The sequence below is a fragment of the Solanum tuberosum genome, unplaced genomic scaffold (genome assembly GCF_000226075.1).
Source record: "Solanum tuberosum cultivar DM 1-3 516 R44 unplaced genomic scaffold, SolTub_3.0 scf00136, whole genome shotgun sequence".
In the NCBI taxonomy this organism is placed as follows: Eukaryota; Viridiplantae; Streptophyta; class Magnoliopsida; order Solanales; family Solanaceae; genus Solanum; species Solanum tuberosum.
The window spans coordinates 152,916-177,240 of NW_006239061.1; the positions used below are offsets into that span (position 1 = coordinate 152,916).

The 24,325-nt window shown below is 32.3% G+C and overlaps 2 protein-coding genes across 5 annotated transcripts; one reads left to right on the forward strand and one right to left on the reverse strand.

Moving 5' to 3' along the window:
* The first annotated feature begins 2,431 nt into the window (after positions 1-2,431).
* LOC102586171 (dynamin-related protein 3B-like) lies at positions 2,432-13,699 on the forward strand. The gene is made up of 20 exons (XM_006351651.2): positions 2,432-3,028; positions 3,974-4,256; positions 4,337-4,365; positions 4,452-4,553; positions 6,141-6,209; positions 6,294-6,353; positions 7,224-7,337; positions 7,522-7,570; positions 7,743-7,852; positions 9,196-9,288; positions 9,413-9,505; positions 9,586-9,723; positions 10,102-10,215; positions 10,311-10,406; positions 10,528-10,570; positions 10,948-11,096; positions 11,196-11,342; positions 12,119-12,171; positions 12,377-12,476; positions 12,883-13,699. The coding sequence occupies exons 1-20, from the start codon at positions 2,651-2,653 to the stop codon at positions 13,153-13,155; spliced, it is 2,493 nt and encodes an 830-aa protein (XP_006351713.1). The 5' UTR covers positions 2,432-2,650; the 3' UTR covers positions 13,156-13,699.
* A 596-nt stretch (positions 13,700-14,295) lies between these two features.
* LOC102586505 (GATA transcription factor 24-like) lies at positions 14,296-19,753 on the reverse strand. 4 transcript variants are annotated; one of them, XM_015310627.1, is made up of 12 exons: positions 19,602-19,753; positions 19,171-19,506; positions 18,961-19,047; positions 18,724-18,851; positions 18,210-18,311; positions 17,413-17,527; positions 16,835-16,894; positions 16,307-16,372; positions 15,968-16,027; positions 15,217-15,297; positions 14,684-14,755; positions 14,296-14,547 (listed from the first exon to the last, which is right to left on the reverse strand). In XM_015310627.1, exons 2-12 carry the CDS (start codon positions 19,483-19,485, stop codon positions 14,503-14,505), a joined length of 1,131 nt encoding a protein of 376 aa, XP_015166113.1. In that variant the 5' UTR covers positions 19,486-19,506; positions 19,602-19,753; the 3' UTR covers positions 14,296-14,502. The 4 variants fall into 4 exon arrangements, with proteins under 4 accessions (XP_015166113.1, XP_015166114.1, XP_006351716.1 ...); XM_015310628.1 differs by having other exon boundaries at positions 14,684-14,752; positions 19,171-19,753; XM_006351654.2 differs by having other exon boundaries at positions 19,171-19,753.
* Positions 19,754-24,325: the final 4,572 nt, after the last annotated feature.

The following is a 24,325-nucleotide window of genomic DNA, read 5'->3' on the forward strand; positions in this document are numbered from 1 at the left end:
TTTCACGATGAAACAAGAGTCATGTCGAAAAGATGTTGAACGTGCATTCGGAGTTTTGCAACCACGTTTTGCAATTTTTCTAGGACCGTCACATTTTTGGAGAAAGGAAGTGCTATGTGATATAATGGCCACATGTATTATAACTATTTTGAACTCCGTAATGCATTAATAGAGCATTTATGGGAGTAACATAGTAATTTCAAAAATTGAGTGTTTATGTAATTGTATTTCACTTTTATTTGAATTTGTCCATTAATTTGTATATTATATAATATTTTCTTGCAATTTATGTTATTTAAAATTTAAAATAAAATATAATTTTATATCACATGAAAATTATATAAAGTAATATTGAGAAAAAGAAATAAAAGTTTTATCGTATGAAATAAGAATATAAGAATGAAACCGAAATAATTAATAATATAATATTAAGGAGAGAGAAAAAGATTCTTTTTTAGAGGGTAAAATAGAAAATTGGATTGGAGTTGATGAAAAATTTTAATATGGGTGAGGCCCAACCAACAATAGTTGTGTGAGGCTCCATTCAATTTTTGACACTTGGATTTGTGGGGACCATTTTAACATCACACACTCTCTCACCTTCATTTTTACAAATTCCTCCCTTTTCCTCATAATAAGTATTTTATCTCCTTTTTTTTTTAATAGTCTTAAATTTTTATTTTCCAAAAGTCAAATAGAAATATGTAAAGTAATATCAATTCAAGTTTTAGCCTTTTTTTCCCATGATTGCTAATATGATTAAAAAATTGAACTCCATTATAATTATAGTTTTCTTTTCTTGATTTATATATTTTTTTGATTGATTTTTTTTTAGACTTTTAACTTAAATTTCAATAATAAGCGCAACACCAAGTACAAAATATTTCTAAAAAATTTGAAGAACGAGTGATTTTAGAATACTTATAGGGATGCTCTCACTTACTCATTGGTGAACATTTTTTTGGTATAATTTTTTTTTTTAAATTTAGTTCTGATTGATGACAGTTGAATTAACTAATAATGAATAATTAAAGGACTAAAAACAAGTGTATTTTGAACATAAAATTCAATTTTTAAAATCATCATAATAAAATTACAAATCAAACTAGAAAGTGAAAAAATAGAATTAAACTTATAAAAAGGTAACTAGATTACAAATAAAAAGAGTAAAAATTTAATTTTACACAACATACACACACACTATATATATAAAGAGGGAGATATTTTTATAATCAGTTTGGTAGTTTTTCAATTTATTTTACTTTGAAACCAAAACTGATTATGTCAAAAATTTAAAATAAAAAGAAAATAAATTGAAGTAAAAGAAATATTCAATTTGACTAAATTTTTATTTAGTTCGATTTTCGATATTCAGTGAAAACTTCTTAATACAAATATAAAGTGTGTGTGAATTTCTCATTCAAAAATTATCTTTTAAAGGTATCCTAGGAATTTGATTCAATTTTTTGAGATGTAAAATAAAATTTTTAAAAGATTGTTTTTTCTAAGGCTACGAAAAATAATTATATTTTAGTTGAATTGGTTGTGAGGTGGCATTTTTTTAAAATTGATTTAGTTGAGGGACAAAAATGATTAATGGGAAAGAAAGAGCTAATCAAGTTACTAATTAATAAAGAGCACAAAAGAATTTAAAAAAAAACTGTGAAAAAGAGAGGAATATTGAACAAGGAGCTAAAATATTTTGGAGGAAAAAGGGGGGAATTTGGGAAAAAATAAGGTGAGAGAGTGTGTGATGTTAAAATGGTCCCCACAAATCCAAGTGTCAAAAATTGAGTGGAGCCTCACACAACTATTGTTGGTTGGGCCTCACCCATATTAAAATTTTTCGGAGTTGATTGTTTAAAAAAATAGAAAACTCTATATTTAGAGAGTAAAATAGAGTGTAGGGTTGGAGATGCCCTATTAAAAATTACTTTTATCGATTAAAACATGAATTCATGCGCTATCAAGATTTTTTTGATTTTATTTTTTGAATTCTAAAAATCAACTTTTCATAGTACTGAAGAAATACTTATTTTCTTTAAAGCTAAGCTAAACACCTTAATTATCTAAAATAAACAAATTATATTTTAAATATAAAGCAACTCATTTTTCTTAAAAATAATAAAATAAAATAAGTTACTATCTCAATTTCATATTATTTAACTCATTTTAATTTGATACAATTTTTGAATAATATTTTATTAAAATATTATTTGCTGACTAATTATTTTAATGATATTTTAAAAACTCAAATTTAATTCTTATTTTTAATATCAAGAATAGAAAAATATAATAAACTTTTTAAATTAAATAAATATTTATATTTGATATAAAGGCAAAGTAACCTCCCTCGCAAATGGAAATAAGACCAGTAATATAAATCAAGTCTATAATATAAAAAATATAAAATAAGGTTTTAAACACACCTTTCAGACATGATAACAACATACTCTGAGGTTCAATTTGGGGAAAACAAGTAGCGATTCTGGCTTTGTTTCTTGGGCAGTAAGACAGATTTTTCGCCTTTTTTCGACGCAATCCATGAGACCTTTCCTCAATCAAACCTCAACAATCCACTTCTAGGGTTTTACTATCGTCAATCTCTGGTGATCTAGTAGAGTATTCAACTCTAAATCAAGAATTTAACATGGCGGAAGAAACATCACCGTCAAACTCTCCCGATGCGGTGGCATCAGCGGCGGCGGCGTCATTGGGTCATTCAGTAATTCCTATAGTGAACAAGCTACAAGATATATTCGCACAGCTAGGAAGTCAATCCACCATTGAGCTGCCGCAGGTTGCTGTTGTAGGGAGTCAAAGTAGTGGCAAATCAAGTGTTCTTGAGGCGCTTGTAGGTCGTGATTTCTTGCCTAGAGGGTCTGATATATGTACTAGGCGACCTCTTGTTCTACAGCTCCTTCAAACAAAGCGTAATCCTGATGGTACTGATGAGGAATGGGGAGAGTTCTTGCACCTTCCTGGGAAGCGTTTCTTTGATTTTAATGAAATTCGTTGGGAGATTCAGGTATTTCTTGATTTGCAATGGACTCTTGTTGAATTTAGAGTTAATGAATTTAAACTGGGTGCACTGCAATGTATGTAAGTTTATTTATTTTCTTAGCAATTAGCATATATATGCACTTTCCAATAGTAAAGTAGTTAGTTTGATTGAATAGGACATATTATGTATCAAGCCCTAACTCCTAAGTCCTAACTAGCCTCATATACTGAATCAGCCTATGCATTAGGTTATAACTACTGCAATGTATGTAAATTTATTAATTGTCATGCTAGTTATGATGATATTATTGGATAGATGTTATTGTACACGCGCCCTGAGAATAACTCATCTTAGATTGTTAAACAGTGAATTGGCATCTCATTTGTACACTTCTCCCACTAATTAAGTGGTTACATATGGACACTCCTTTTTTGTACAATGCTCTACCCCTACTGCAATATATACAATATCTATATGGTAAGCTGTATTCTAAAGATAGTGTGTCCCTGACATGAGCAAGGAGAAACAGTAGTTCTAATTGAAAGATTATTGGCTTGTCTGTGCATCAATTATGGTTAAACAAGATCGTTTTTTTTTTTTTACAAACATGGTTCTCTACAAAAGACACCCAATATATCCTGGACCTACATGGGTGCACCAAAAAGAAAAATAAATAAGGGACTGAAGACTACTACTCAACTGCTCAAAACTCATTTCATCCCCTTCAAAAGCCCTGTTATTTCTCTCCGTCCAAATAATCCACATCAAAGCCAGGGAAAAAAAGAGATAGTTATTAGACTGATCATGGATTTTGTTATGGAAATATATGCATAGTAACTTCTAGTAGCAAGGATTGCATGAGGAGGACACTCAACATAATGCAATCTCAGTTATTGATCACGTGGTTTCTTTTCCTTGAAATTTACTTCTTCTCTTTTATAACTGCCAATCTTCCATCATTGGTATTAGGCGGAGACAGAAAGGGAAGCAGGAGGAAATAAAGGAGTCTCAGACAAGCAGATACGGTTGAAAATTTTCTCACCAAATGTTCTTGATATTACTCTAGTGGATTTGCCTGGCATAACAAAGGTGCCTGTTGGTGATCAACCTTCTGATATTGAAGCTCGGATCAGAACTATGATCATGTCGTATATTAAGCTCCCAAGCTGCTTAATATTGGCTGTAACACCAGCCAATTCAGACTTAGCCAACTCAGATGCTCTTCAGATTGCTGGGAATGCTGATCCTGATGGTATGTTGCAACAATATATTCTATGCCAGGGAGTTTAGTTGCTTTTAGGTGCTTTCTTATATGAGAGATTCATCTTGCAGGTTATCGAACTATTGGAGTCATCACAAAGGTCAGTGTGAAAGGAAATTAATTTCATCCTTATGTTGATAATATTATTTCTCTGATATTTGTTTTAAATTGGTCGTGTTTTCACAGTTGGACATCATGGATAGGGGTACTGATGCTCGTAACTTTTTACTTGGAAAAGTGATTCCCCTTCGCCTTGGTTATGTTGGTATAGTGAATCGTAATCAGGAGGTAATACATCCATTTTTTCTTTTTTCTTTTTCTTTTAGGAGGTAATACTTCCAGCTACACATCTGGTGGAGGATATAGTTTCTCACGAGTTTTTGTTTATTTCTTGAATTTGGCTCATTTAATTCATATGTATGTTTTGGAGTTGCATATGAGGTTACCATATTTCTTTTAAAATCATTTATTATTATTAGGTATATTGTGAAGGGTGTAGAACCAAAAATGAAAAATTGTCCACTTTCTTCATGGATATCTACAGTCTTCAGGTCTCTGAGAGGCACCTCTACCAAGTTTTCTTTTCTTGGGAGTGTTTTGTTTATTTATTTCTATGTTATTCTCATTCTTACTAAATTTTAACTGATACCTTTAAAAATATGTGGTTTTGATCATTTTTGTGGTCATCTTGCACAACTTCTTTCGGACAAGAAATTCTGTTGCGCTGGCAATACTTATTTTTCAAATACTGTGCGGTAGATTGCATATTTACCTTTGTAAAGATATGACACCTGGGCCTAACTCAACCCCAAAAGCTAGCTCTTGAGGGGAGGTTAGCTCATGATGAGAGGTTTGTCCAAGCCCATATAAGGAGACCAAATTCCCATCCCTCTACCGATGTGAGACTTCTTAACACTCCCCCGCACGCCCAGACCCATACCTCAACTGGAGCGTGAACACTTCTAAATGGGAGCCCAACATCGGTGAACAACAAATTGGGATGGGTCTGGCTCTGATACCATGTAAAGATATGGCACCTAGGCCTAACTCAACCCCAAAAGCTAGCTCATTAGGGGAGGTTTGTCCAAGTCCACATAAGGAGACCAAATTCCCATCCCTCTACCGATGTGGGACCTCTTAACAACCTTCATTTCTGGATAATGGGATACATTTCAGGTTTGGTTTCCCTCTAAATCTCTTGGGTGCTAAATTGGTATTTGGCTGCTAGCTTTTCATTTTGTTGTGTGATTTTTTTTAGAACACAAAGTAATCTTTATTGATACTCCAAGCCGATGTTTTATTTTGAATCCTTATATAATACAATTATTTTAAGGATAATTTAAAACACTAATAGGGCGCCATAACCAAAAATCCAAGGAAGCATCTACAATCAAGCCTATGATGGGTCAATAGAGGTAATAAGCTGTTCAAGCTTTATGATTCCTCTCTGCACTCTTTCTTTTTGTGCCAAAAGAGGAGTCTGAGATATTATGGCACCCTATAACAGTCTCAAAGGACAGATGGATGAAAAGAGAAAGTTATAGACATTGAGCACCAGAACGAGTGTCAAGATCCACTGCAACTTTACAGTAGTGAAAAAACTTGAAAATCTTTAAAATTGTATTCAACTGCGGAAATTCTTAGCAGCCAGTGCGTAATATACAACAAACCTACTTTGTGTACTGCTTGTAGTAGTCAGGATTTATTAGTTTATACAAGTACAAGGTAAGGATTTTGTTCATCAGAGAGAAAACCACTGGGTAACAAGATAACAGTGTGCTACGTATGAGCAACAGTATCTGTGTGCATATATTCATAAATATACGTATATTGCTTTATAAGTCTTTAATCCTATAGCTGAATTATGCAAAACAGGATATTATGATGAACCGGAGTATTAAGGATGCACTTGTAGCTGAGGAGAAGTTCTTCCGCAGCCGTCCTGTATGTTTTCTACCATCTCTTATGTAGTTGATTTCATGTCTACATCCATTAACAATCTTCTGTTTTATCTATTTTTTCTCAAAGGTATATAGTGATCTTGCTGATCGCTGTGGTGTACCTCAATTGGCTAAAAAGTTGAACCAGGTAATCTATGCTGGTTAAAGTAACAGTGATTCTTCTTTTATTAGGCTGCCACATTGCTCGCATTACATCCTTGTAGGACCGAATATTTATATAAAATGTGAACCACAATAAGGTCAAACATTATATTTTATTATTTTTAAGTCATTATAAAAGTATCTCCAAATCAATTAATAAATTATAAGTTTCATCCTCTACAGTTATTTTTGCGTTTTTAAATGTAATTGACATGTTGAATTCAAAAAAGAAAAGGGGGCGAAAGGTCATGTTTTGAGATATACTTAGACATGCTTACCTTGTCACTGGTGGTTGTAAAAAAGTTTTTTTTTTTTTACACAGTGATCATGTTATGGCACACGAGAAGCACAACATGAACATTTATACATGTAGTGGCCTGTGTTATACCTTTCTTTTTGTGGTTTCCAGCATCTGTGATCAGGGATTTACCAAGCAGTTTATTTCTTCTTGAAAATAAACATCATAATCTGGACGCACAAATTCTATGGTCATGTTCTGTATGTGTCAATCTGGTCTCTAATGCATACCTTGCTGTTTGTTGGATGAGAGTAATGTCTTCCTTGTTATTTTTACTTATATATGGGGATATTTTCTCCAATGACATGTTAAGGCTGTCTTTCCTGTTTACCATTGCACTTTTTTTTACTTGCATTTGTGCAACAGATACCTGTTGTGTTCTTATTGTTTTCCACATCAATGGGATGATTGGCTATCACCCACCTTCAGCCCAATCCCATTGTCCTGTTCCAAAGGAAATGCAAATTTTCCAAGCGTGCTGTTTGCTTTCCAGTTGTGGTATGGGACATCTTGTTGTTTTGAAATCAGTATTAACTTGAACTTCTTTGTTTAATGCAGATTTTGGTGCAGCACATCAAAAAACTCCTTCCAGGATTGAAATCACGCATTAGTGCTGGACTTGTGTCTGTCGCAAAGGAGCATGCTAGCTATGGGGAGATCACTGAGTCAAAGGTATCTTCTTTTGTCTTCCCTATGCTTTACTAAGCACTGGACTGAAGTTCTGGGGTGTTTGTTGTCATAGTACTACCAATTGTTGAGTTCTGGAGGGTTTCTTTCTGCTAGGGTTATTGTAGTTTGCTCAGCTAGTGTTTTTGAACTATTTATTGACATCATTGTACTAATCCGCTGAATCTAGGCTGGTATGGGTGCTCTCCTTCTGAACATTCTTTCCAAGTACAGTGAAGGTAATGTGGCCTAAACCTTGCAATATTTGATAGTAGTCCTCTACTGGATTCGATCTCCTATATCTAATGATGCTTTCTAGTATAAATTTCATATTAATTGGCCATTTACACTTCCTAACCTCATTACCAGTTTGTATTTTTTATTTTGTTTTTTTCTTTGGGTCGAGAGCAGCATTCTCTTCAATGATAGAAGGCAAAAATGAAGAAATGTCAACTTCTGAGCTGTCTGGTGGAGCAAGGATTCATTACATTTTTCAGAACATATTTGTGAAGAGTTTGGAGGTCTACTTCTTTCATATTAACTTTTTTTAAATGGGTAAAAGTTTTGTGAAGTTTCATATTACCGTTTGCAATGCCTACTTTATTCTTTTATTGCTTGGAGAATTGAAATTCATCTGTAGACTTGCTAATGTTTTCAGATAAATGATATTGATGCCCTTTTTGTCAATAGATAGCTAGTATGTATGCTTTCGTTGGTATGGTCAACTCTGAATGGCTTATAATACTTTTATTGGGCATTAACTTTTTTATCACTAAGGTCTTCATAAATTGTTGCTAAGGTTGTGGCGCACATGTACATAAGCCATTCATCTATTGTCCTGGTTTTCATCCACGTACAAAGTCGCATAATTGAAATCTATCTTCCATTGTGAATAGTCTTTTATCGACTAGCTCCTTACTTTAGTAGATCATATGGATGTAGAAAAAGCAACTAATTTGGATGAAATAGAACATCTCTTTTCCATTTCTATTTACCCAGTTCATATCTTTGTTTCGTGTGTTCCTGGGAGGAATTCGATCTCGGAATACCACCTAAATAACTACGGTCAGAGAGTCAAATAGGTCGGGAAGAAAGAGTCTGAGGTCGGGTCGGACGACATACATCTTGGTTGGTTCCACCACCACTAGAGATTGGACATATATATAATCTTTCTTCTAAAAAAGGGATTCTTATATATATTTTTGAAAATAGCTGCAAGACAAAAACCGAAAGTCCCCTTCTTTTATTGTTGTTCCTCCCAGATGCATCATCACATGGCCGTCGTGTAACTCCTCGAGAATCATGTCATTTGCCTGTCACGTGTTGCCACCAGAGTCATAAATACTCGAAGTAAGCTCCTGGCTCGCCCCTATCTCTAAAGGGGCTTACGAACGCTGGTTATCCAACATCACAAAATGCTTTGATCCCATTACAAAAATCAAGTATATCTCTATGGATGTTACTTGATTTTCAAATCAACCCTTGTTCCATGAAAACATGAGTGAACGGTCAATTATTGTTGAGAGAATTTGAAAGGCCGAGACTGTAAAAGGCTCTTCTCCTTTACTTTTTTAGAGCGTATCACTATTTTGAAATAAAAAAAAGGTTTATGGATGAAGTAATCGGAATGACAAGTGGTTACGGTTGCGGAAAGTGGAGAAAGTTCCCTTCCATCAATAAACCACAAATTTTTACAATAAGGTTTCATATACAAGAATTCTAAATCTTCAAGGCTGTAAAAAATGTGAATGACAGACAAAAGAACTTTTCAGTAACTTTGCATAATTAGTATGTTGATGTGTATAATTAGAATGTTTAACCTAGGTTTAGTTGCTTATTAATCAGATTTCTCTTTCTCCCGCAGGAAGTTGATCCCTGTGAAGATTTGACCGATGATGACATCCGAACTGCCATTCAAAATGCAACCGGTGCCAAATCTGCATTATTTGTGCCAGAGGTAACTCCAAAGGATTTAACCTGTTCATTTCTTTTGAGCAAATATTTCAACGCTTTCTTGAATAATTCCTGTAGTATTTATGACAATTGGTTGGTCACATCTTAATTATTGTGTAAATATGCAGGTCCCATTTGAAGTTCTCATTCGAAGGCAAATAGCACGTTTAATGGACCCGAGTTTTCAATGTGCACGATTTATATATGATGAGCTGGTTAAAGTAGGCCAATGTTGACAACCTTTTTATTCTGGTTATGCATTTTTATAATTGCTGTTCTAACTTGAATGATTCCTTCGTAGATGAGCCATCGTTGTATGGTCAATGAGATGCAACGTTTTCCAATTTTGAGAAAGCGCATGGATGAGGTTATTGGAAATTTTTTGCGTGAAGGACTGGGACCTTCAGAAGTAATGATTGGACACCTTATTGAGATGGAGGTATGTCAAAATGTTGGGTGTTTTATTTGGTTTTGCTTATACCTAACACAACAAACATATTTGATGTTCAAGTTTGTTGAGTTGATTGATAAGTGTCAACTATTTTTGAAATATTATGCTAGAATTTCAACCCGTTCTTTCCGTACATATCACAATCAAATTTTACAATTGCTGTATTGTTCTGCAGTTGTAATTAACTAATGGTATCAGGGTCTATGCTCATCTGACATCTCAGATAAAAACTAGCTCATTTGATAGTTGCCAAAAGCATCTTGATGTAAAAGTTCGTGAATTGCTTTAGCAAATCACTAAAATTCTTATGAATCTTTTGCTGTTAAAGTTTGTATATTGTTCAACTTAATTGTTTTTCTGTTGCAGATGGATTACATAAATACTTCACATCCAAATTTTATTGGTGGGACTAAAGCTCATGAGATGGCATTACAACAGGTCAAGTCCTCTAGGATTGCTGCACCTAATCCGAGGCAGAAAGTAAAATTTTCATTTGCTGTTCATAGACTTTTGCAATTGGTCTTGCAAATTATATCATACTGATATATATATATTTTTTGCTTATTGCTATTCAGGATGGCGTAGATTTAGAAAAAGCACCAACCTCTGAAAGAAGTCTGAAATCACGTGCTATACTTGCCAGATCAGTTGGTGGTTTTGTCCCTGATCAGGTTGGCCTTTTCTGCATCATCTCCAAGTTTAGTTTCTTCATCATCTCCCTGATCAACATTGCACAGCTTTCAAATTTCAAGTGTTACTTGCACTGATTAGTGTTCTTTTTGACTGGGACAGGTTGTTCGGCCTGCTCCAGAAGTTGAGAAAACTACAGCATCAGGTGCGTTTCCATCTGGTGATACATGATGTGTTCATTTATGCCACATGTTTGTTAATTGAACGTACATGAGTTATTAGTTATTTTTTGAGAATTGGTAACAAAAATAACTATTAAATGAGTTATTAGTTATTTTGACAAGTTAAATATCTTATTGACAAGAAGGAAAGAATATTGTATACAAGGATTAGCCATTTGCAAATGCGGCTTTATGAAGAAGTCCTTCCTTAAGTAACTTGTGGTTCACTTAAGCTCAAAAACTCCATGAACTTTTATGTTGCTCGTATTATGAATTCATGTCCTTTCTCCTTATAATCTTTAGAAAATATTTTTTTGCTCGGTGCTATTGCCCAGCCATTGCTGATATATCTCTTCATTAGGATCAAATGTTGGTTCAAGTTGGGGAATATCATCAATATTTGGTGGCTCGGACAATCGTGCATCTGTAAAAGACAATTTCATTAACAAGCCATTCAGTGATACTGCACTGAGCATGGATCATGCTTTCTCAATGATCCACTTGAGAGAGGTATTTTGACGGCCCTCTCTGCCGTATGATTACTTTATAGATTAGGTTGGTGATAACTGATAAAATTAAACATGACATCTCTATGTGTTTTGCTTGAAGCCCCCAAGTGTCTTGAGGCCTTCAGAAACTCATTCAGATCAGGAGACTATTGAAATTGCCATTACAAAACTGTTATTGCGGTCATACTATGACGTTGTCAGGAAGAATATTGAAGACTCAGTACCTAAAGCAATCATGCATTTTCTGGTAATTCTGAATTGCAATGACTTGGTCCTTCACTTATTTCATGCTTTGATATTTTTGACCTCTATGTGGGTGGCCTTTCAATGGACTTATGCTTAGGGGTTCTCCATTTAGTGGCAGTCTTGAGGATTCCTAAATCTACTCTTAGTGGCAGTTTCTATGTTCTGATTAAATGATAATAGAAGTTCTTCCCATCTCGTTGCGTTCTCTTATTTCCTTCTTAAGGATGTTCTCTTTCAGTTATATTTTCAGCACTTAGAAGACACTGACCCTAGAATATGTAGTAATATGCCAACATGGGATTTTAGACAACCTGGGGGCGGAATGGATAAAACAAGCACAGTAATCTGCTTTCTTTTATTTTCTTAAAGCACAGGGGAATAGTGGTACTGTTTGGTCTTCTGCCAATAGTTCAGAGGCTAACTTTTATCTGGGGAAAGTAACTTTCTCTATTCTACCTTCATCTAACTTTGTATTGTGTCATAGTATCGATCTGTCAAGTGTATTCCTACAATTGCTGATTCTGACATTCTGTGAAAGTTGTGAAGTTCTTTATTTTATCTGGTGGAAATTTCTGTATTGTTGGAACTGTCGACTACTTTTTGTTGATAATTTTTTCTAATTAGCCAATATGAGGGAAATAGTATCTGGTGTCTGTTAACTTCATTTAGACTCTGGGTGTTGTGTTTTCGTTTTTTTAGTAAGAATGCTACTGTGATCTTCATTTTCGATTTGGATTTCTTTTTTGTTGACAAAAATGGTGTTAATCCTTTCTCCAGGTAAATCACACCAAAAGAGATCTTCACAATGTGTTCATCAAGAAACTCTACAGGTATTGGAAGTAGAATTTCTTTTTTATCAAAATACTTTGCCAGGATAGTGGCTAATTGATCCTTCATTAGCTTAGCAGCATGAATTTTATGTGCTTATGTACTTGTATGTTGTTTCTAGCGCCTGGCTGCTTTAGCCAAATCAAGTGCTACACATTTTTCCAGTACTCGTAGTTCTTATCAGTGGTGCTTGCTATTTTGTTGCAGAGAAAACCTCCTCGAAGAAATGTTGCAAGAACCTGATGAGATAGCCATGAAGAGAAAGCGTACACGTGAGACACTTCGTGTTCTTCAGCAAGCTTTCAAGGTCAAATCGCTACCATTTTCACTCTTGAGTATATTTTTGCATATATATACATTTCAAGGCTCACTACACTAAGCTTTATGATAGAATGTTTATGGTTTTGATAACTAGAATCTTATTTTACTCTTTGTTTAGGAACTAAGGAGAAAAGTTTGTTTAAGTTGGGAAGAAGTATCACAACATTAACTCCTAATATACTTTGCGTAATTCTCATTTTCATTGTACTCGTGAAATCAGTTCAGCCAGATATTCTGTTTGCCATTGAACACCTTGTGAAACTGTCTGTAACTATATCCTTGTGGTTCCGATTCTTTAAGATGTTCTGTTTGTCATCATTATCTAGGTTTCCTTGGCTTATAATGACTTACGTAGTACCATTCAGCTGGAACTAATGTTTTGTGGTTTGCAGACATTGGAGGAGTTACCGCTTGATGCTGAGACAGTTGAAAGGGGTTATAGCTTGGGTACTGATCCGACAGGCCTTCCAAAGATTCACGGGCTTCCAACATCATCAATGTACACTACAAGCAGTGGCTCTACTGATTCATACACCAGTTCTCCTAAGAACTCTAGATTGCGCAATGCATCCCATTCTGGTGAGCTACAGTTACCAATGTATGGCGGTGCAGATTCAAATGGTAGTGGGCATAATGTTGGTATTTTTCCAACAGTAGGTGTATAGGAGACTCAATAGATGCAGGGGTTGACCATTCATGAGTGAATTTATTTGCTCTCTCCACCATCATTGCAAACCCTGTCTCTGGTGCAGTGGAGTGCTACTATTCTTTGTCATGGGAGGTGTTTTGCTAAGCTGATCACTATTCGCTTTTACCCACATATTGTCTATTTCTTCATCAACTTTAAATTCATTGTTCGTAGAAGCTTGTACAAAAAAAAAAATTAGTAGGAAGTTTTCGTCTTTAGAAGATGAGGCTAGTTTTGTTGCCTTTTGGTATGATAATTGGCAATGTATTATCTAGCCGTCAATTTTTGAGTTCGATCATTTGCTTTCTCAATTTTTTCAAATGCGATAGTAGGAGATATCATCACTTGTGTATCTTTCATTTTGGGAGAGTCTTGTCATTTTCTGCAACGATGCTCCTCTTCGATACAGAATACAGATTGCTGTAATTTGAATGTTATTCCTCTGGTACCTGACAAAGTGGCTCAACTTTTGTGGTCAAAATTATAAAACCTAAGTGTGGTTTTCTCCATGCTTTACTATACTAGTCCTTGTCTTGATGTTATAGTATAATGAATACTTCTTTATAAGCCATCTATTGTTTAATCGTGCATTAGAAATAATTAAACCCAATCATACGTCACATTGGTGGATTTTGGATTATGCAAATATCTTTTCACCCCGATATAACGTGGCACTAGTTCTATTAACAATTAACTTACGTACATCAACTTTCCACAAGTTATACTGCCTTCTTGATTTTTGATCTGTTTCAAAAAACAGTAAGTATTACTTTGTATATTTCGCAAGACCATAAGATTCAAAGGGTACATTACAAAACAAAAAATCAAGCAACTTTTTAAAAAAAATCTGTGCTGAGTAAAAGCTAAGATAAACAAATTAAAATGAGGGAGCAACACTTTTCAGATTTGTTTGTTAAAGGTTATGCAAATATCTCAAAAAAATTATTTTCTAGTAAGAATCAATAGTGATCAATGAAACTGATTATTAAATTAGATGAAATAATCCAAACTAAGCAACCCCTCCTCCATGTTCCCCTTCTTTTCTCTTCTAAAGTGTAGTTTTTCTTCGGACAAATACACCGTTGCAACACTTAGAAGTATAATAAGAGAAAGAGGATGGAAGAAAACATAAAATTCCAGAAATTTTATGACATAAATTAACCAAAGTATATACAAATATCCAGTACTTCCTATGTCCCAACTCCTAACATACATAAGGCGAGCTCTTGGCTATAATATTGACAGATGCTTTACAAGTTTTAAAATAACACCTAGTATCGACTGGAATCTTCAAGTTCTAGACATCAACTTGGAATAGTGTATGTCATGTCGCAGGCCAGTGAACACTCATATGTGAATCAATCCCAATCTGTAATACACACAAATGATGTTCAGATTCATTAAGGAAGAGTTTTAATTCAATGGAGTAATAAATATACCAATTTTAGAAGTCTTCAACACAATCACAAGCAAACGAAAACATCTTGCATGAAAATAGGCCAGACCTGTTCATCGAAGTTTGCAGGAATCTCAAATTCAGTTCCAGAAGCATTTGCAAGTGCGTCGAGATTATCCTGCTGAATCAAGATGCTTGGTAAGTGAAGCTTTTGAAAGATTTAGCAGGTGTTTGGACATGAATTTGTTGATATTTCAAAAAAAATATATATATAGTACTTCAAGTAAAGTTAAAATGGTATATGGAAGTTCAACTTGTGTTTGGACATGAAAACAAAGTTGAAGTTGTGAGTGCGAACTTGAAAAAACTCCTTAAAACCATTTTTCAAACTTCATATTTCAAGTTTGAAGTTGATATAATTGGCCAATTTAAGAAGCAAACACTTGGTCAAAAAAATCTCCAAAAAGTTTTGAAAAAATGGACAAATGGGCTTTGTGTCATCCATCATGTTCATGGACAACAAATAACAGTCGACCATCACGAGAACATCCCTCTTGAAAAGTCATCATCTAAACAACGAAATCAGGAAAAGGGAAAAAGAATGTTCAAACTGAGAAACATCAAAGATTATTCGGAAGTTACCTCTTCATCAATGTTAACTGAAGAACTTCCAATACAGAAAGGAGAACTATCAGCAAAGTTTTCTGTAGCTTCTTGCATATCCTACATTAAAAGATATCACCAGCCTATCAGCACTGTTAGAAATCTATGCATGTGGGAGCAAACGTCAAATTCTTTTTTTCCAACAAATCAAAGTCATCATATAAAAGGCATTAGGAGATCGTCCAAAGAGGGACACATTATAAAGTTATGCAAGGAGCAAAGCATCCAAAATCACAAACCATGCACTCTATACATTGATGAATGTTACTTCACAAATGTACCCAAAAGGAATAAAAAAGTAAACAACTGTGATCTTTTAAATAGAGATTTCCACTACATTAAAAGCCTACTGCTAGCTTCTTTCCCTCCCTCCATCCCATACTAAATGTCCAACCATCCAAAAGGGTTTGCACATAATAGGACTGAGCTACAAAAAGAGAGAAAACTAATCACTGTAAACTTGCTCCTTTCTTTTTTTGTAGAAATCACTCTTAACTAACTCCTTATCTACCCGAAAGTTGGATACTTAAAATTATAAGTTCCTTGTATACCAGCATTAACTTCCTAGATGGGAATCCTCGTTCAGACAACTCAGTCTTTTTAAGGGAAGCAAGAGGGGATCCGTGTGATGACAACATCACTTAAGCCGTCAAGTCAGAGATTAACATGATAGAACAAACAATTTCAGAGAGCCGTCAATATAAACCAAAAAGACTTCAAATATGACTACCAGCTCAGCAGTGGTAACTGAAGGATTTTCCTCCGTTAGTTTTGTCTCTCCCGAACTTCCCTGCTCAAACCCAATGAACCACAGTTAAACAAAAAATAAAATGAAGAGGAACATGCAAGGAAGTTTTCAAATGCCTAAATTTCCATTTTAAATGTGTTTTCCAACTCATCAAGACTCCAAAAACTGGACCTCAAAGGAAAGAAGGGAGGATAGTCATTCAATTACGCCTGGAAAATTTAGGCATACTATGGTTCCAAGAGAACTGCATGCAAAATACTGTCTCCACTTCATACCTATACAATAATTTCGCCTCAATACCGCTTATTAAAAAAGATTTACCTCTTGATGTTGCTTTAGATAAGAATTCTCAGGTGCAAAGGTAGACAGCTTGATATCAGGAGTTCCCTACATGACAAAGAAAAAATCAGTACTACAAAGTTGAACAATAAACTACAACCTAACAAACTCTTGATAGATTAGAGGTAAAGGTACAAACATTTAGGATTTGTATGTAAACATAGTCACAGTGGAAATTTTTGGATCACATGCAAGAGGAACTAATTTGATAATTCAAGAAAAGAATAGACAGGAGGCTTTGTCTGGAGGGAAAAGAATGATTTAGTAATTCAGAGAAAGATTTCATGTAGGAATCTGCATCTTAAGAGAGCTCCACTACATGCTTGTTGTTTAATTTCTTTTTCCTACCCTTTTGTTGAAGAGGGGGAGAGGGAGAGGGCACTTCCATATTGATGCTTCATCACAGCATGTTCCATAAGTATTGATCCTCAAATTGTCTATCATTGACAATGTACATTAAACTGGTTCTGTAAGATAGAGGGATGTGTCACTTGTTCTCAATTTACTTACTGGCTCGTTTTTGTCAAAGGGTACATGACTCCCTCCCTTTGTAATATCTCTTAACATACCCTAGAAATGAACAAAAACAAAGGGTGAATGATTAATATGATTGAAAATAAACAAATAAGAACCATCAAGTTTAAGAATGCATTTATTCAGAGCATCTAGAAAGATCAACATACACTTCAACTTTTGAATCATATCCAAGAATAGAAGATCAACAGAATACATGTAAATGACATGCCTGGTTTGCAATCCATTATTTTCACAGCAATAAACTAAATAAGCCTTTATAGTGTTTGCCATAAGACTAAAATGGCAGTGCAAGTAAAGAGAAATCAAGATCTAAATGATCAGGTCAACTCTTAATCCAGTAATCTGGTAATTGACGTTGATTATTGTCCCTGAGAACCTAAGCCAAGACTAAATCAACATAAGAAATGCATTGATTATTGATTATTGTTTTGATCATCAACTGAATGTCAGCAAAACATAAGAAATGTGTGTTCGAGAAGGTCCTTTTTTCGGGTTTGATGTTTTTTGGGGGTGGGGGAACAGAAAAAACAGGCAGACCAACTGCGCAATACCTTGTTTGCCCACATAAGCCCACAAGCATTGCAGAGCGTTCTAGGGCCCAATGGGCCCCGCCGCATCGCAGGGGTCTCACTTTCATTAGTACCACAGTGGTGACATCTTCGTAGTCTGTAAGTTCAAAGGGAAGTAAATGCAGATTATAAGGGGAAAAAGAAAAAGTAAAATCCTAAGCCAATAACATAAAGAGTAAAGGAATAGTAGAAATTTACATAGCCTTAAACAAAGATGTCTTATCTTGCTAGTTTTTTGGTGCGACAGGATGTTGATGCAATTTTAAATACAATTAGGGACTATGTAGTTATGTTTTCTCGCACTGGCTTAGTGCAAGCATTTATAAAATCTTCGATTACTTATCAAAAAAAAAGAGACTGCAGAATAGTAGGCCAAATATGAATGCTGAATTGTAAATAAGCCCATTGACGTGAAGAGACAGCAGGAAAAGTAAGCTGAATATGAAGCAAATACGTCATTGTGTCATAGGTTTGCTACTGTTTTCTGTTTTGATTTGTCAACATGCTGACTCGAACCCATAGCCGTAAGGTTAGAGGTGGAGGTGCTTTCCACTTGAACTACCCTCATAGTTTAGTTATTTCTGAATGAAACCCTCCATTTCATGCAATAATAGCCATTGTTACACAAGTTAAATGTGGAAAAAAGTCAAAGTCTCAAGGCCCTCAACTACCAAAACACAAAGCATAGCATAAAGCAGACAAATCACAGAGCAACTGATTCTTAACAAAGATGTTGCTGGTATGAACTGTCAGAAGTAAGGTACTAGGTTCATACTTACGTAGGTTCAGAATGAGCAGCACTGTCCCCTGAATCAATATTGTCAGCAGACGACTTTTCACCCTCCTTTAAAGAGGCAAATTGTCCATTTTTACGATGCATCCTATAAACAGTGCAACTAAAACAGTCAAAAGAATACTAGAGTAATCAACCTCATTACTAAATCTTGAATTTGAATGACAATAGTTTCCAATGAATCTAGACAAGTTCTAAAATCTTTATAATAACCAAAAACATTTTTTTTGAAAAATCATATTTACTTCATTGTACCATTATACAGCCAGTACTTTTTGACCGATCTACTTCAAACAAGTATTTAAAATTTATTGATACCAGTCTACTTCAAATATTTGGGCAACTTAAGTAGTCTCTAAATGATACTTTTTTAAGAAGTATCACACTAACTGAAACCAATTAAGGCAACGAGTAGAAACATTCTTCTTCAATGATCCTTTTAATATATTAATCATCAAACACAATGAAGAAAAAACCAAGGACTGCAACCTTCGCCTCACCTCTGTGCAACTTCTTTCCGACAAGCATAACGAATTGTTTTCTCAAAGCATCTATCTTTTTTCTTCTCCCGGAATCTAATCAGAGATGCCATTCTCGGAGAAATGTTTTGCCTGGTGTTATCAACACTCTATAAACATAACCCAAAAATCAGTGAACATCCACAGCCCCCAGGCCCCAGTAAGCTCTGGTTTAACCACACATAAATTGAAAACAAGCTCCAACTGAACTCAACGCACCTTAGTATTTTGCAGTGCAACAGAATCTGTGTTAGGTACATAACTAGGCACCTCACACCCTCCTAATAATAGCATCACCGCTTGCACCTGCGAGTTTTACACTAACAAAAATCATACATCATTCCTTGAATTCAATTGTAACCACATTGGGCAAATAGAACAAATTGACTTGGAAACTCTTCAATTACACAGCCTCAAATAAAATTGAACCTTTTCAGGAGTAACAGCTGGGAATACATAGACTTGGCCTTCGAAAGAAATATTAAGCTCACTAGTCCGCGAGGGAACAGCCATAACTCTGCCGCTATCTACAGGGCCAGCAACAAGCGGCATAGAGCAAACCTGCAACTCTTCACCGCTACTCATCGCCTCCTCATAGCCACCGCCAACACTGATATCATCAGCCTCAAATCCTCCACCTCCATATCTATCTACTCGAATTGGTACATTCATATACTCCTGCTGAAACGCTACTACTCCATACTGCCCACCTAGCATATTCCTCGAATTATCCGCCGCTTCCATTTCTCCAGAAAAAAAAATTCACTGTAAAAACAGAAGAAAAACAACAAACTATATATACATCTGCATGTGTTTTGTAAGTACATGAAAATGGTGAGGAGAATTGAAAAAACCCTAACCCTAGATAGATTCTGATACTAATAAAATCCCAGAAAGTTGATAAAGAATTGCAGAGAAAGGGCAACTGGAAATGTAGTTATATTTAGCTGAATTATTTTTTTATAAGAATTAAGGAGGGGGAATTTAGAAAATTTGATTCATAGGAAAAGACTCAAAAGGGTAAATGGAGAGGAAAGAAGCAAAACCGTTGATTTATATGATGGTGTCACGTGAAACGTCCATTTATTTAGCGTATCGAGTCACGCTTTATGCACTTTTGTCCCCACCCGTCACGATTATCATATTTATATATATATAAAAATAAAAATCTTAGTAGTAGTAAAAAGACAGGCGGGGAAAACTATGAGATGTATACACAAAGATTTTGAAGTTTTTTTAAAATATTATTTTTATGAAAAAAATTATGATGTTGAATTTGATTTGGTAAATAATAAGTTTATAGACTATAGTAATTTCTTTTCATGAACGCACTATTTGACTTAATGATATAATCATTGTTATTCGTTGTATTATTGTATTGTATTATTCTCTCCGTCCCATTTTATGTAGGTAGTTTGACTCAATACGGAGTTTAAGAAAGAACAGAAGACTTTTAAAACTTGTGGTCCACGGTGAATGATAGAAATTTGTGTGACTATAAATCATTTCATTAAGGGTAAAATATATATTTTATAGTTAAATTGTTACTTAATATAGAAATGTGTCATTCTTTTTTAAACTAACTGAAAAGGAAAGTAAGTCCATAAATTGAAAAAGAGGGAGTATTAGTTTAAATACAATGTTTGTTCTGATTGTTACTTAAACTAGTATACGTGCCCGCGCATTGCGCAAAAATTATTAAAAATTATTTAATTACTCGAATATAATGCTAATAAATTCTTATTAATTATTAATATAACTATGAAAACTTCCCCCAAAAAAGAAGAAATAACACACTCTATAACCTCTCCTATTATACATATACTAGTATACGTGCCCGCGCGTTGCGCAGAAATTATTAAAAATTATTTAATTACTCGAATATAATGCATCTTTTTTATTTTATTAAAATATAATTATCATTTTATTGTCAATGAAATGTACTTAATAACATAAAATTTATATAACTAAAGGAACAAATCATATAAATGCATGCCAACATAAAATTTATATAAATAAAGGAACAAATCATATAAATGCATGCGATCATCAAATAACATTTTTGATAAAACTAAATATTAAATTATATATTTCTTATACAAACGTTTCAAAAATATATCATGATTAAAAATAAAAAAAATGCATTAACTAAATAATTTATTTATTTTTAAAAAAAAATTGTAATAATTTTAAAATATTTATTTTAATAAAATGCATTAACTAAATAATTTATTTTAAAAAAAAAATTGTAATAATTTTAAAATATTTATTTTAATAATAAATTCCTCATATTAAGGATCAATCAAAAGTTGAGTACAAAAATGCATAACAATTAACAACCTTTATTAATTTCATATTGATTAAGTTTCTACGTTTCTACTCCTCTACTTGTTATCTAAGTAAAGTTAAACATTTTTTTTAAAAAAAAGACTACGTTAAAAAATTGTATATCCACTAACAAAATTAAATATATGATAAAAGTTATAACTAAGAAGCATTACATTAAATTATGAAACAGTTTAAAAGTTAAGTACATTAAAAACATGATTTTTATTTTAAATTATATAACCATATTTTGTGGGAATGTAGTTAATCATTTCCACAAAAATAGGTTCATCTAGAGTTATTTCTACTCCTCTACTTGTTATCTAAGTAAAGCTAAACATTTTTTTAAAAAAAAAAGAAGACTACGTTAAAAAATTGTATATCCACTATCAAAGTTAAATATATGATAAAAGTTTATAACTAATAAGCATTACATTAAATTATGAAACAATTTAAAAAATTTAAGTTCATTAAAAACATGAATTTTATTTTAAATTATATAACCATATTTTGTGGGAATGCAGTTAATCATTTCCACAAAAATAGGTTCATCTAGAGTTGAGAGACGATATATTTGGGAATTTTTTTATATAATAATAAAATATTATATTTCTTAGAAGTCCGAAAAAAATTTAAATAACAATTAAAAGTATTTTTCATTTTAATTATAAATATTATTTATTATATTTCTTAGAAGTCCGAAAAAAAAAAAAAATTAAAAGTATTTTTCATTTTAATTATAAATATTATTTTTAACATGTTCTTTGTTGCCAACATTTTTGTGGAAGCAACTGAATGTATTTCAAATTCATTGTTATCCATTATTAATTATTAGATTTAAATTTTTTATTTCTATAACATAAATTGCTAAATTAAATTAATTTTGTTAATTCAATATAAATTTTGTTTTTAAAAGAATCCATTATTCATGAATCGGTTATTTTAACTACATAATTATAATTAGTTAAATTATTTTTTTGTTCTGTAGTTTCTTATTAAAATTATTTTTTTTGAACATTTGTGATGGTCACTGAGTTAGTTTACAAATATTTTTAAAATTTTAATTTAATTATTTCTTCTTTGTTATTTTATTTTTCATAATCTTAAATTGCATTTTCAAACTATTTAATTTTAGTTATTTTTACACGAATTTTACGAAACTTTATTATAATAATTAACACCTTTCAAAACTATTTTAAAAGTAGAAAGTTAACATGTGCTGTTAGATTTTTTTTTCTTTTTAATTTTTTAACGCGTAATTTAGGCGTAGATAATGTTAATAAATTTTATTATAACACTTTTATATCTGTTTTCACTAATTTTTGCATAATTGTTTTTTAAATGGTTTTTGTCTATTTTTTAAATACGGATTAAAAAATGACTGATTAAAATTCGTAAATGGTATTTTAAATTTAATTAATATGATTATATAACTCTAATTTTAAGTAATTCATAAATTAATGATCATAATCTGAAGTTGCAATAAGTATAAAAAAATATCAAAAAAAAAAGAAAGAAAGAAAAGTAATGGACTTATAAAACATGTAATTAACTTTCAGATTATTTAAAATATAATACATTTAAGTTATTGTATGTACTAAATGTATATATTTTCTAGCAAAAAGAAAATGCTTAATTCTAAAAATTCTTGACAAAATCTCTACTCTTTTACTATGTTTGTGACTAAGAAAAAAATAGCAATTTCATGCTTACCTAGATGTTTTTGTTTCCTGTGTGCTTGTATTAATATTGAAATATGGAGATGATCTTCATATAATTTTTCAATATTACCGAGAGATTCATCACCTTGCCACTAATGTTATTTCATGAAATTACTTACATTAATGTCCTTTAATTTAATGAGGGGATAAGGTTAACCGATTGTTCTTCCATTATAAGTGTTGAGATATTGTTGGGTTTGCAAGATCTTCCTCTTCAATCAACAAAGGTTTGCTCTGTTCCGTACCTATGAAGTATATATGTACATCATCATGTATAAGAGAAAGTATTAACAATGACAAATAAAATTGATTAGTTGATTTAACCTTCAAAATAGAAAAGCATACAAAAATAGTGTTAAATTGTTCAAAAAACAATATACTTTGGTATAAGCAAGAAAAAAAATGATGAATCACATACCAAATATTTTCATCAAATTCCATTAATGAAAATGAGAGGAACATGAAACTTATCCAAATAAAAACCGTTTGAAAATTTGAAAACTCCTAGAATTAAGATAAAAGGGAGAAGTTGTAACTATCTATGAAACTAAAAGTTTTAAATTTAAATTTTTAATTCTTATTTTTCAGTTTTTTTTTTTTTTTTCAATAAAAAGAGTTACTAATTATTTTTTTAATATCATTCAATAAAAAAGTTACGAACTAATTTTTTTATATTATTTCAATTATAAAAGTTACTAACGGTTTGAATATTTAAAATATTTAATTTCACAATTCAAATATGTGTTGGTTATATATAGATATATATATTAAAATTCTTTAGGATTTATGCATAAGTGGAACGTAATGGAAGGTTTTACAACTGACTGTTTAAATTATAATTTAGAAAAATATGAAAAATGTTTAGTTAGTTGTTGCTCAATGTTTATATTCACATTTTATTTATATAAAGAAATTTAAAACTTTAATTTTTTTAATTTTAGAACAGGTAATTTAAATTTTAAATATTTTAATTTTTGTCTTTATATAAATTTTAAAACTTATAAATTAAAAAGTATTTTTTAAAGTTATTTTTGAATTAAATATAGATTCAAAATAATTGATTTTTATTAATAATAATTAATGCTTTTTTGTGGTGCTGACATGTGGCGCTTTTCACCTCTCCTATTATATATAGATATAATATAGATATATATATATATATTATTATTATTATTATTATTATTGTTATTATTATTATTATTATTTAACAATTTATAAAGAATGATAATTAGCTGTGACAAGTTAGTTTAAATATTTTACATAAAAAATGATAATTACCCACAAAATAGAGTCCGTACGTATGTAAAATGTATATAACTTAAATATCTAGTTGAGGAAATCTGCAAGATGGACAAATAAAATTTAACACCTTTATAATAAAATCTCGTTGCACAACCCACATATCTTAAATTTCATGTCACTACAAGAAAGTAGAGATACGACGACATTTATTTAGTGACATTTGAAATAAATGTCGGAAAAAAGGAAATTTCTGACATTTTGAAAAATTGTCATAAAAATAACGACATTTGATACAA